Source organism: Spodoptera frugiperda, chromosome 14 (assembly GCF_023101765.2).
Source record: "Spodoptera frugiperda isolate SF20-4 chromosome 14, AGI-APGP_CSIRO_Sfru_2.0, whole genome shotgun sequence".
In the NCBI taxonomy this organism is placed as follows: Eukaryota; Metazoa; Arthropoda; class Insecta; order Lepidoptera; family Noctuidae; genus Spodoptera; species Spodoptera frugiperda.
In genome coordinates, this window is record NC_064225.1 from 7,461,308 (window position 1) to 7,474,245 (window position 12,938).

General features: G+C 41.2%; 1 protein-coding gene across 1 annotated transcript; it reads right to left on the reverse strand.

The window, feature by feature from the left end:
• On the reverse strand, positions 1–12,309 carry LOC118279246 (golgin subfamily A member 6-like protein 22). The gene is made up of 11 exons (XM_050698402.1): positions 12,126–12,309; positions 11,253–11,404; positions 10,376–10,456; positions 9,326–9,490; positions 8,703–8,865; positions 7,706–7,886; positions 6,112–6,299; positions 3,947–4,111; positions 2,814–3,026; positions 1,620–1,711; positions 1–250 (listed from the first exon to the last, which is right to left on the reverse strand). The coding sequence occupies exons 1-11, from the start codon at positions 12,204–12,206 to the stop codon at positions 73–75; spliced, it is 1,659 nt and encodes a 552-aa protein (XP_050554359.1). The 5' UTR covers positions 12,207–12,309; the 3' UTR covers positions 1–72.
• Between the last annotated feature and the right edge of the window lie 629 nt (positions 12,310–12,938).

The following is a 12,938-nucleotide window of genomic DNA, read 5'->3' on the forward strand; positions in this document are numbered from 1 at the left end:
AGGTTCACCATTGTCTAAAATTCAAGGGTTTTTAGCACCCTTCATCGGACTAACCGCCTTATTACCTGTGTCTTAAGGACTATTTTCAGTTGGTTTAGGGTTTTGACTAGCGTTGGTCGTGTCGTTGGGTTTGGGTCCCAGCACTGGCACGGCGCAGTAGTCGGGCTTCGAGCATGGACATTTCTCTTGCATCGTCAGGCCGGAACGCATCTTTCTCATAAATGGATGTACTTCCTCGCTGAATGATGGTCTGTGAATGGTATACGAGTGTTAGTGGATATACATGAAAGAATTTTTTAATCTAACTAATATTACAAATGTGCAAGTTTGTTTGTTTGGATGTTTATCCGTCAATCACGCTGAAACTACTGAACGGATTTTGATGAAATTTGAGGTGATACTTTTTACGTTTTTGGAAGATTGGGAAAGGGGGGGGGGGACAACATATTTGAAAGAAGACTAGACAATTGTGCTCCTACTAGATATACCAAAGCCTAAAGCTTCACTGACGGACAGACTGACAGATTTTTTTTATCTGTTGATCTACATCTACACTAATATTATAAAGAGGAAATCTTTGTTTGTTTGTTTGTTTGGTTGTAATGAATAGGCTCAAAAACTACTGGACCGATTTTAAAAATTCTTTCACCATTCGAAAGCTACATTATCCACGAGTAACATAGGCTATATTTTATTTTGGAAAAAAGTAGGGTTCCGTAAGATATTTGGATTTTTCGGACACAAACTGAAAAAAATCAACCAAAGAAGTTACTTATTTTGCGTACGCTGCCTAAACTACAAAAGATAGAACCATAAAATGTTATAATTAATTGTAGATCTTATAAATATCTACAAAAAAGTCCGCAACACACTATACCTATCTATGTCGAGTGAGGCACAACAACCACATTTTTATTTAAAAATCTTGAATTTTTTTTGGACTACATTTAAACGCGTTTATTTCACTCATGCTATTAATCCTTATCAAAATAAATTATTTCATCATTAAGTACAGTTTATGTTGATAATATTTGGTCTTTGAATGATTAAAATTGGACGTTTGGTTTTGAAGTTGTGGTGAAATTAAAATATTAGGTACGATTTCTGCCGCACGGCCCGTTGCGAAGTGGACGTCGCCAAGGCCAGGGGTTGCGCGTGCGGGAGAGGGGTGATTAGATCTATGGTTACGCTTGCGCCGTTACGCCTAAACCAGTAAACCGAACATTTTGATGAAATTTGGTACAGAGATAAAATAGACCCTGAAGGACAGAACAAATAGGGGAGAATGAGTAAAAATAAGGTATGAATGTTCATATGGAAATTCGTCATTTTTAAAGCTGTAACAGTGAAACTTTGTATTTAGACACTTAATGGGGAACGAAAGAACACAGGCTACTATTTATTGCAAAAAAATAGGGGAGAAGGGGTAAAAATAGGGGAGGAATGCGAATAAAAAGGGTAGAAGGCGTTTTAATTTTGACCACCAACCACGCGGACGAAGTCGCGGGCAAAAGCTAGTATTTTATATTTATTGACTTTGACTTTAGTAAGCTATGATCTCCAACTACTAAGAAAAGGCTACTTCTCACACAGAAAACGAATGCGTTTATAATACTGACCGAGACATAATCTTTTTGATTTCATTTTGGTAGTCTTCGGTTGCCTGCAGGCATTTCTTCCTCTGGTCCAAGTCCTCCGCTTGTTGGCGGTCCTGTACACACATTTACTGACCGTTAATTATTATTTACGGTTTACATAAGTATATATTTGCTTGACAAAGTGACTCGACTAGCTACAAGACGCGCTAGGGGCTTACTGTTCTAGCACTTGAGTGCTCGTGACCTTCTTGTTTTCAGGGATAGAGTGTGTGGTTTTAGTCGGTAAGAGTCCGACATAACCTGCTGTCTGACGCACATCGTAAGACAAAATGTATCCATGAGGATTTCCACACGTTAAAAAGAAAGGGGCTAACAGTTTCAGAGCTGCGGACTACCTAGCGAGTTTGCCGGGGCTCCGGCTTGAAAAGCAGGACTATAAACAGGGTGGTTTTTAGTCAGTAAGAGACACTCCTTCTCACCGCTTTGGGTGAGGCGAGAGTGTCAGACTCTCTCGCGGGAGACATTGTATGATTTTCACCCCTCAAAAAGGTCTCCCCAATGACATTCAGATAGGCCGGTTGGAAACAAGCTGCATCCAGCGGCTGCCTGCGACCTTAATCAGGCCATCTTGTGAGCGGACGTCCTATGCTGATATCATGATGATTATGATGATTTTAATGTATTTCGAAAGGTGCCTGAATAGTGTCCGGAGTTGCGGACTACATAGCGGGTTTATCGGGCTCCGGCTCGAAAAGCATGAGTAGGAACGGGGTGGTGTCTGACACTCCCTCCCACCTCGCCCAAGGCGGGAGAAGTCATTGGATGATTTTCCCCCATCAAAAAATGATCCTGAACTTCTCTGAATAGTACAGTGGTCACTACATTAATCTAAAGCATAGTTCATATAAGAAGTATTACACACAACACACTCGGGGTAGGCAGAGGTGCACATTACGGCACGTAATGCCACTATACAATGTACACCCACTTTTCACCATTTGTGTTATAAGACCCATGTAATAGGGGGTGAGGCTATTGCCATATACTGGACACAATTCCAGACTCCGTGCTACTACTGAGAAATTTTCGAAAAACCGAAAAAGCCCAGTAATACTTTGCCCTCCCCGGAATCGAACCCGAGACCCCTTGTTCGGCAGTGGCACTTGCGACCACTTGACCAACGAGGCAGTGAAAGTATGTATAAGAAGTATATACCTTAATAAGCTTGTTGTACGCGATCTGATCCAGCAACTGTTTCTGGTACAGCTTGCGCGCCTGCGCCTCGGTGAGCTCGCGGTGCTGCACGAGCTGCTCGAGCTGCCTGCCCAGCTGCTCCTGGTAGGCCACCATGTCGCGGTCCGAGTCCTTGCCCAGGGAGCGAGTTATCGCGTTCTCTTTTATTTGCTCCTTTATGCCGGCTCGGGCTTCCTGAGGGTATGATAGTGGATGGTTTAGTAGATTAGAAAATGGCTAGCGTTATATTACAAACTAGCGACTCGGGCGCGGTTTCACACGCTCTGCTCGGCTCCTATTGGCCATAACGTGATGTTTTATATTCATATCTTCGATATATGTACTATCCAATACAACAATAATAATTTTAATCGAACCAGTAGTTCCGAAGATTAGTACGTTCCAACAAACAAACTCTTCACTTTTACATATTAGTATAGATAGTACTCCCGTCAAAATCAGTCCAGCCATTTCAGAGAATAGCCAGAACAAACAAATAGACAGACAGACAAAAATTTGTTAAAAATATTATATTAGTGTTTGTATCGTATGTATTATTCATATGCATTAGGCATGTTTTTTCACGCAAATTTTAGTTCCACAAGTGACCGGTAGAAGCGTTGTAAAATTTGCCATACAAAAAAGTTGCGTCGTCGCTATAGCGACTATCGACAAATACTATTGCTTCAAACCCATGGTAGAGGTAGTTCAGATAGTGATCTAGATTACAATTACATTCTGTACTATCCAATGTTACGTCGTCGCTAGCGACTATCAACAATTATTGCTTCAAACTTATGGTAGAGGTACCGATCTAGATTACAATTGGATAGTTTCTTAGGTGAAAAATAAATATTTTAAAATTTCAATACAATAAATTATCCCAAAATAATCGTATTTTCATTCATTCATTTGACGATATACTTATTTATTTAATTTTTCTTGTAATTTTTTTCGTAATAAGTATGCTATTTGACGCAAAAAAATTATGACGTCATAATTTGCAATGTCATACAAAATTCATAGAAAAGTAACGTTTTTGACATTTCGATAAAAGTATTGAATTTGACTAGTAGGATAATACCCTATTACATTCTATGCTTTCCCATACTCACATCGTTCATCTTCTTAGCCCGCAGTAGCTCCTTGCAGCGCACCGCGTCCAGGCCTTGCTGTATCTTCTTCGCCTCAGCCTTGAACAACACGTCGTCCGCCTCCATGGCGCGCGCCCTGTCTTGTTTCAGCTTCATTATACGCTTGTTGCACTTGTCTAAGTCTCTCTATGCAGGGAGAAGAAGAATTAAATTAGTATCATCTTGAATTGATAGCTTACCATCAGGTGATTCGCTAAAAACCTTGTGGCAACACATGTCAAATGACAGATAACAGAAGTCGCACTTAGACGATCGATAAATAAATCAACGGATGCCGTCAGCTTACCATCAGGTGATTCGCTAAAAACCTTTCAGCAACACATCTGGGGGCACGGCAGTGCCCCCGCCAAGTCGAGCAAAAAAAGCGGCACGGCCGTACCATCCTTTTCTCGAAGCAATTCGGGCCTTTTTCGACCCCCTATAATTCGGTTGTGGATAAAGCAAGAAACCTGAATCTTCAGTAACTAATCCGGCATTGTATAAACACGGAATATTTAAAATTTCAGTCAATTTGAACCAGTAGTTTAAGAATGACAACTTGTTAAAGTTTCTAAATTTTGTCACTCACTGACTCACCGATCATCAAAAGTCCAAGGCACTTCTAGCAGACTTAGAAGCTTCATATTTGGAATACATATAGAGTTTAGTGTCTTAATCATGGGAAAACTTAAATATTTTGTAATTTCGGTCCAGTTTTCCAAATACACCAACTGCATCAATAACTTTGTAATCCCATATAAATATATGGGATTACAAAGTTATTTATGCAGTTGGTGGTTGGTGGTGGTTATAAATTTAATAGGTGTAGATAGGTACCTACCATATGAGGCAAGGGAGGGGGTATAGGGTGGGTAAGGGTGTGTTTAGCCATCTCTGCTGCTTCTGAGAAGTAGATGGTATCAAAAAGAAAGGCTCTACAAAAAGAAGTGAGATCCCATCAAAAACATCCTGTAAAAAACCCAAGTCTCGCAGCTCAGTCTTTCTACCGTCAAAAGTTGTGAGATCCATGTAATACCAAGTCGGTTAATCTATTTAGTGTCTACTTGAAGGACCTTCTGTCTTAAGTTATTACATAAGTTATTATCATGCCAATATTAAAAATATTTAACGTTTTAAACAAATAGATCGACTTGGACATCGCATGAAAACAAAATGAATATTACAACATTATATTAGATTCTTTAGTCTCTCGCGCCTCACGCGATTGAAACTCTCGTTCCTGTTGGTCGCTGGACCGTCGTGCTGTGTAGTGTGATACATACTAATAATCAAATCAAGCGATGTCCAAGTCGATCTATTTGTTTAAAACGTTAAATATTTTTAATATTGGCATGATAATAACTTATGTAATAACTTAAGACAGAAGGTCCTTCAAGTAGACACTAAATAGATTAACCGACTTGGTATTACATGGATCTCACAACTTTTGACGGTAGAAAGACTGAGCTGCGAGACTTGGGTTTTTTACAGGATTTCAAGTGACAGATAGCAGAAGTCGCTCATACATAGACGATCGACGAACAAACAACGGAAGATGTCATAAATCCTATATCACACTTTATACCATAAAGTCAAGTTATAAAGTCAATTTCGCATTTTTTGCAGATGTGCGAATAAACATGGATAAAAAGTCACAATGAACAACAGTGGGCAAAAAGCCCGCCAGGCCACGATCACATCGCCTGGTCGGAGTATCCTCTTTAAGGAACTTTACTTTTTTTATATATTTAATGGGTGGACGTTTGGCCGCTATCTCGCCTGATGGTAAGTGATGATGCGGCTTACAATGGAGCACGTCTGCCTATAAGCAACCTATTCACTCTCTGTTCCCTAAAACCTCCTTCATACATGTTCGGAAACTTCTCCGAACCGAACATAAAAACTTCTCGAACATAAATACTTTTTGTTTGCTGGCTGGCGACGGCATCAGAGGGAGGATCACGACTCGCACTTTCGCCCGAGCAGCTGTAAGCATCACATGTACGCGTCGCGCGCATCAAAATTATTCTTTTGTTTTTTCTCATATTTTTTCTCATACCATTTTGTAATCCGTTGTAAATAAACCAGTACCTATTATATTTTTATATCATTATACAGCCCAAGCATTCTCTCCCTAACATACATACCTCCTTCTTCCTCCTCAACTCCTCTTTTTCCTTCTCGTCCATCAGCCCCATGCCGGACAGTGAGTCCCACGTGTCGTTGATGAGCTTGGTCTCAGCTTGTTGCCTCTCCTGCTGTTTCTGTTGTTCCTGCAAAGACGCCTTCAGTTCCTCGCTCGCTTGGAGTCTCTTCTGTTGTTCCGCATATGCATCTGTATTAAATTAAGAAGTTTTTTTTTCTATGAAACACCGCCGGTAATCGAGCTGACGTATCACATGATAGTAAGCAATCGCCGCCGCCCATGGACACTTGAAACACCAGTTGCCGGCTTTTTGGGGGTTAGGAATTTAAGGGTTGTTGTTCGGGAATCGGGGATTGGGAAGATTGGGAAGGGAGGAATTGGGCCTCCGGTAACCTCACTCACACAACGAAATACAACGCAAGCGTTGTTTCACGTCGAATGTTGTAGGTACATACCTACATATTAATATTTTCTACTTAATCTACTTAAGGCACAATTACAGACTGTACTATTGTTAAGAATTCTCGGAAAAAGTCCAATATTACTTTATCCGATTTAAGAACCCAGTCTCTTACTCGATACATACCTACTTGCACTCCAATAACAGCGCAATCTTGTCTATAGGTAGTTATCAGGTGTGCAAATACTACTTAAGCAGGACAATCGTACAATCTTTACCTTCCTAGTAGAAACCAGAATGCAATGTGATTTTTTCCTCCGCTCTGCGTAATTGTATTTAGCAAACAAAACTAGAGTGCAGTGCTTTAAGGAAAAAATACAGAACTGACGTAGCTTTGCGCAAATATATTGGTTTTTGCGTTAACGTTGCGCAAGTCTGACAATACCTACTTATACTATTCACATTTCACCCCCTATTACATGGGACTTATAACACAAATGGTGAAAAGTGAGTGTACATTGTATAGCGGCATTACGGCATGTAGGTACCGTAATGAGCACCTCTGCCTATCCCTTCGGGGATAAAAGGCGTGACGTTTTAGTTGGCGACTATATTGGTGACTAGCTTCTGCTAGCGGCTGCGGTTTCACATGCGTTCCCGCGAGATAAAAAATAGCCTATGTGTTATTTCAGACCTTAATCTCTGTTCCAAACATCTCGATCAATTCAGCCGTTTTATCGTGATTGAGTAATAAAGATACACACAAACACATCAACTTTCCCATCACTACCTACATAGTATAAAACAAAGTCGCTTTCTCTGTCCCTTTGTATGCTTAAATCTTTAAAACTACGCAACGGATTTTGATGCGGTTGTTTTAATAGATAGTGTGATTCAAGAGGAAGGTTTCTATGTGTAATACATGCATAATACTCCATTGCACCCATGCGAGGCTGAGGCGGGTGGCTAGTTATTTTTTTTTATGAAACAAGCCGGTAATCGAGCAGTCGTATTACCTGATGGTAAGCAATCGCCGCCGCCCATGGACACTTGAAACACCAGAGGCGTTACAAGTGCGTTGCCGGTTTTTTGGAGTTAGGAATTTAAGGGTTGTTGTTCGGGAATCGGGGATGGGGAAGATTGGGAAGGGGGTATAGGCTAGTTTATAATATTAGTACGATGACGAAGCACTAACCAGCATCTCCCTTCATCTTATCCGCCTCGTATAGTTCCTTCAACTTCTTGGCCTCTGCCTTCAGCAGCTCCTGTTCCTTGCGCCTCTGTTCCTTCTTGCGCGCGATCTGCTCGTCGCTGTGCTTGAGACACTCGTGCTCGCGACGCAGACGCTCGATCGCGTCCATTTCCATTCGAGCTGACTGTTTAGTAAATAAGGATTAGGATTTCTCTTGTGTCGTGGGTCCCACATTAGGATTTCTCCTGTGTCGTGGGTGCGTTCACAAACACTTGTTCCGTGCGGGAATCGAACCCGTGACACGTTGCACGATAGCCTGTTGGCCAGTTACTGCGCCAACTGTACAGCCAAATGTTTTATGAAAATTTTTAGATGACAAAAATTCTTAGTAGTAGACTTTGGAATAGAATTTGGTGTATCGCCATAAGTGATACTATATTACACGGAATACACGGCTCTTATTAAGACTCTTAACATAACTGGTGGAAACTGGGTACCTAAAACATTTAATATTATGTGCACCTTATCTTCGGTCCACACATAGTTTACACATGGGAGAGAGAGCCATGCTTCGCTACAAATGAGTTTAACAGGAATGATAAGACGGCCTCACAGTAAACCGGCGTGAGACAAAGCTTGCATTGAATTTCTTCGTGTGAGGTAAAGACAAGCTCCTTTAGTGTTGCGTAGGTATATCCACGAGCCGCGCTCATCACTTACCATTAGGGACCTTAGTAAGTACAAGCTTTGCTTTACGTTTAACAAGATCGAAACGAAACTGCAATTGGCGCTATGATTGGATGATTTCATTGGAGCCGCCCAATCTCAGTGCCATGTTATTAATGTGCTCGTTTACTACCCAATCCCATTAAAAGAGGATATAGAATCATGCCCAACTGCATGTATAAATGATTATATAGAACGCTCTTCACACGCGTCATAACGCATAACTAACGAAAACTAGTTATCTACTAAAGTATTACATTCATATGTTCCTTACCAAAGCCTCAGACTCCTTGAGCGCCACTGCATGCCACATCTTGTCAAGCTCGATCTCCGACATCTTCTTGGCGAGGTTCTCCTTGATCTGGTACAGCCGAATGTCCCGGGCCTCCTCCTCACCCATCTTCACTATGCACGGGTGTGCGTGCACGCACTTTGATCTGTTATATTTATAGATTTTGTATAGTGCAATTAATGTTAGTAAAATCGGCACCAATCTTAAATTTTTTCTGAATTTTCTTTGCTATAAACTTCACGGAGCTCGAGACCTTTCCAACGAATCGGAAACCGTGGAAATCGGTTCGTACGTTCTGCAGTTATAGCATCAGGAAGGAAAACCCGATAGTGTAGATAATTATATTTTTTTCGCTTCGTAGCTACGCTAGGGGCACTAGGGGTAAATGGTCCGGAGCTGCAGACCTAGCGGGCTTATCGCGGCTCTGGCTCGAAAAGCAGGAGTAGGAACGGGGTAGTTTTTAGTCAGTAAGTGTCTGACACTCCCTCTCGCCTCGCCCAAGGCAAGAGAAGACATTGGATGATTTTCCCCCACAAAAAAGGGGTAAATGATATTTAACTGTGCGCTTAAAGGGGGTAAAAGCCGTTACTCAATATTATACGCACATCGGCACATCTCTGTATTTGTCCTCATGTTCCTTCTTGCGCTTGGCGAGCAAGTAGGCGAGGCGCGCCTTCTTCTCCTGCCACACCGCCTCGGTGCCCGCCTGCGCCTGCTCCACAAACATGCGGATGTTTCTCTCTTCCTCCGCTGTCAGCATAGCGGTCAGTCTACGTAGGAAGAAATATTTAATGGCGTAGGGCGGTAAAGCTCGTTCGTTTGTTTTTGAATAATGCTCGATCGTTTACAAGGATGCTGGATTGTTTTCGAGTACCTAACTATCGAAAGTGATCGTGGACGCTCGATCGTCTGAATGTCGGTCGAATGTGATTGAGGATGATCTAACATTTTCGAGGACACTCGATCGTTTTGGAGTATGCTCGATTGTTTTACAGTAACTCTCAAAACTTATCGAGGACGTTTGATGGTTTTCGAAGACGCTTTTGTGAGATCCGCGATGTTGTGAGAATAATCTCAACCAAATTGCGATCGAGCTCACATCAGATTAACAGTTACAAAATGGACATACGACCCAGCTAGTGGTTCGTATGTCGACAAATCCCATAAATATAAAAAAAAAGCTTTGACGAGGTTACTTCTCACGTAAGCAAGTTCGAGATTGCACGACTGACGTAGTGTCGCAGCGATGACGCACGGAATAAAGTGCTTCATGATAATTTGTACGCGTTTGGTCAAAAGCAAAATTAAATACTTATTAAGTCGATTTTATCTAGTCTTTCCTCAATTTTTTTCTTTATTTATCTGGTGCACGAGAATTCCTTTACATGGATGTTTGCATGAGATAGATATAATAATATAATGATAGCTTAAAGTACTTAAAAGTTTTCACATACTGGTGTTTCATAACTTGATATGTCAAGTTATGAAACACCAGTATAAACTGACCGTCGAATGGACGGTACGATTATATAAAGCGAGATCATAATATACTGTTTGGGTGATGTAGTACCTACTTCCCTAGACTCGTAGGCATTTATCGATCGGTTACATGTATCTGGTTGTTAGGTAAGTGATGTGAGTAAAGTATTACTCACCTCGCTCTCTTGGCCTTGAGATCTTCTTCATACGATGTCAGGCAGAGATCGACTCTTCGAGCCACGTTGTTTATTAGCGACCTGTCACAAAAACCTATTAATATTATAGATGCGAAAGTTTTTATGTTATTTTATTATAACTTTCGTGAGACATACTAAATTGAATATTATGTTATCGGCTTACTCACGTAACTGTTTGTTTGTTAGTAACAACGCAACAATCGCCGCGCCGCGTCGTGTGTCGTGGAATGCTGCTCAGCAATATGAGCCTCTAGCATGGCTTGAAACTAGTCGAGTTCCTCGTCAAACAGTTACGTGAGTAAGCCGATAACATAATAATCAGCTTTTATGTTTGTTTGTTACACCTTCACTTCAAAATAGCTGAAGGGACCGAGTTGAAATTTGGAACAGGGATAGCTTATAGTCAGGAATAATACATAGACCACGGGAATGAGGGCGAAGCCGCTGGTAGAAGCTAGTAATAAATCTTTTTTTATGTAGTTCAGGACAACACACGAGTTGAGTTATCAACAGATAGAAGGCGATCAGCACCACTTGTGATCAGTGGACACACGCAATACTAAATGCGTTACAAGTTACCCCCTGTTGCAGGGGACGACTGAGGGAAGGGTTTGATACAACACTTATGTTGTGTAATTGACTTGTGAATGAGGTCTCTGAAAGACCAGTAACGTAATTCTTCTGGTGTTACTTTACCAGGAGATACGATTGTTGTCCCCTTCCCATACAACAAAAAAGTTAGTACCAGTTACATAAACCAGTATAAACAGACCATCGAATGTGAACAAAGATCATACAAAGCGAGACCATGATAAGCTGGTGTTGTATAACTCAATGCGTAGCAGTGTATACATACCTTCGATCGCATCTAATAAAGAAGTCGTTGTACTGTTTGTCCTTCAAGTCTTTCATGGTGTTGATAGCTCCTCGTTTCTGTTCCTCTTCCAAAGTGCGCAGTTTCTTAACAAATCTCTCGTAACGGGCAGTCGACTCCAACACACGGGCCGTCTGGACAAGTTCGTAAAGCACCGTAAAACGGGGTGAATAGAAATCGACTTTAAAAGAGTAACGAATGAAGTTTCTGTCTCGTTCTTCTACATTCGAAGCTACACTTTGGAACGAGCACCTAGCTTCACTGACAGACTGACTGACAGACTATTGTTTATTTCTTTCTTTGTTGACGTTTCAAAAGTACCTAAGTATGTGGTTTAATTGGAATAAATGATTTGATTTTTAACTTTGATTCGATCGGTGCGACTGCTGGACAAGGGTTCTCGGATTCGAATCCCGGTTCGGGCAGTGTTACTGGGCTTTCGTAAATTTCTCAGTAATAGCACGGAGTTTGGAATTGTGCCCAGTATATGTCTCATCTCCTATTACATGGGTCTTATAACATAAATGGTGAAAAGTGGTACTGATACGTGCCCACGTCATGCGCTCGACGTTGCAAGAACAAACAAGACGGGAGATATGTCATCTTCTATGTTTTCTACCCGCTAGGTAGTCCGCAGCTCCGGATCACTCATCAGACCTACTGGGCCCCATCTGTGGTGGTCTGATGACTTTTTTGAGGCGCGCGCGGAACGCGACGCGCCGTACATACGGGTCTGGATCCGGTCGGACGGCGAGCTACCCCTACTCACATTGCATCGTCCGCAGACCCGCAATCGATCTTGGCCTGAGGACGGTACATAAAAGGGGGCAGTAGGTATAAAGTATCGGTACTCACATGGTATGAATCTGGCCATCCTCTCGGACCATACCCGTCTTTGGGCACCGCCTGTCGCGGCGGCTGCGGCGGTGGTTCCATTATAACTACTATTTATCAACAACTAATTATTTACAAAAATAATAAATCTTTATATTTTATCATAAACAACTGTCAGGAATAATATTCAGATGTCAGATTGTGACAGTATTGTTAAAGGCATCAGTTGCGCGTCAGGCAGTTTAGTTTGTGAGAGATATTTATTGGTAAAACCTTTTTGAATAAGATTATGTAAATTGGTTAACGCTACCTCTAATCGATGCGATCAGCGTAATACCAAATATAGCCTACTGAAAATTATTAACTCCGTTTCGCCACCAATGATTTTCCCTGGTTTCCTGCATTTCTCTTCATTTTTTCCTAATTTTTGTTGGCTTCAACTTTCTTGCTATAAACCTCACGGAGCCTGAGACCTTTCCAACGAATGCAAAACCGTGGAAATCGGTTCGGGCATTCTGGAGTTATAACGTCAGAAAGAAAAATTCGACTTATTTTTATATTATAGATATTTTTTTAGATATGCAATTGATTGTGTTCAAATTAAAAACTACACACGTTAACAGGGGAAATACCGAAAAGTTTAGTTTGAAAATAAAAATCACAACGAAAGTATTGATTAAACATCTTTATTTTGGTATAAATCAGCCTTAAAACAACATGAAGTTATCTAAATGCATCGGTGAACATTTCACGCAGCACTGTCGGTAAAATACAAGTCTAATTAAGACAAAATGTGATCAAAAACAAACTTATAATAGAACAAAACAATATAAA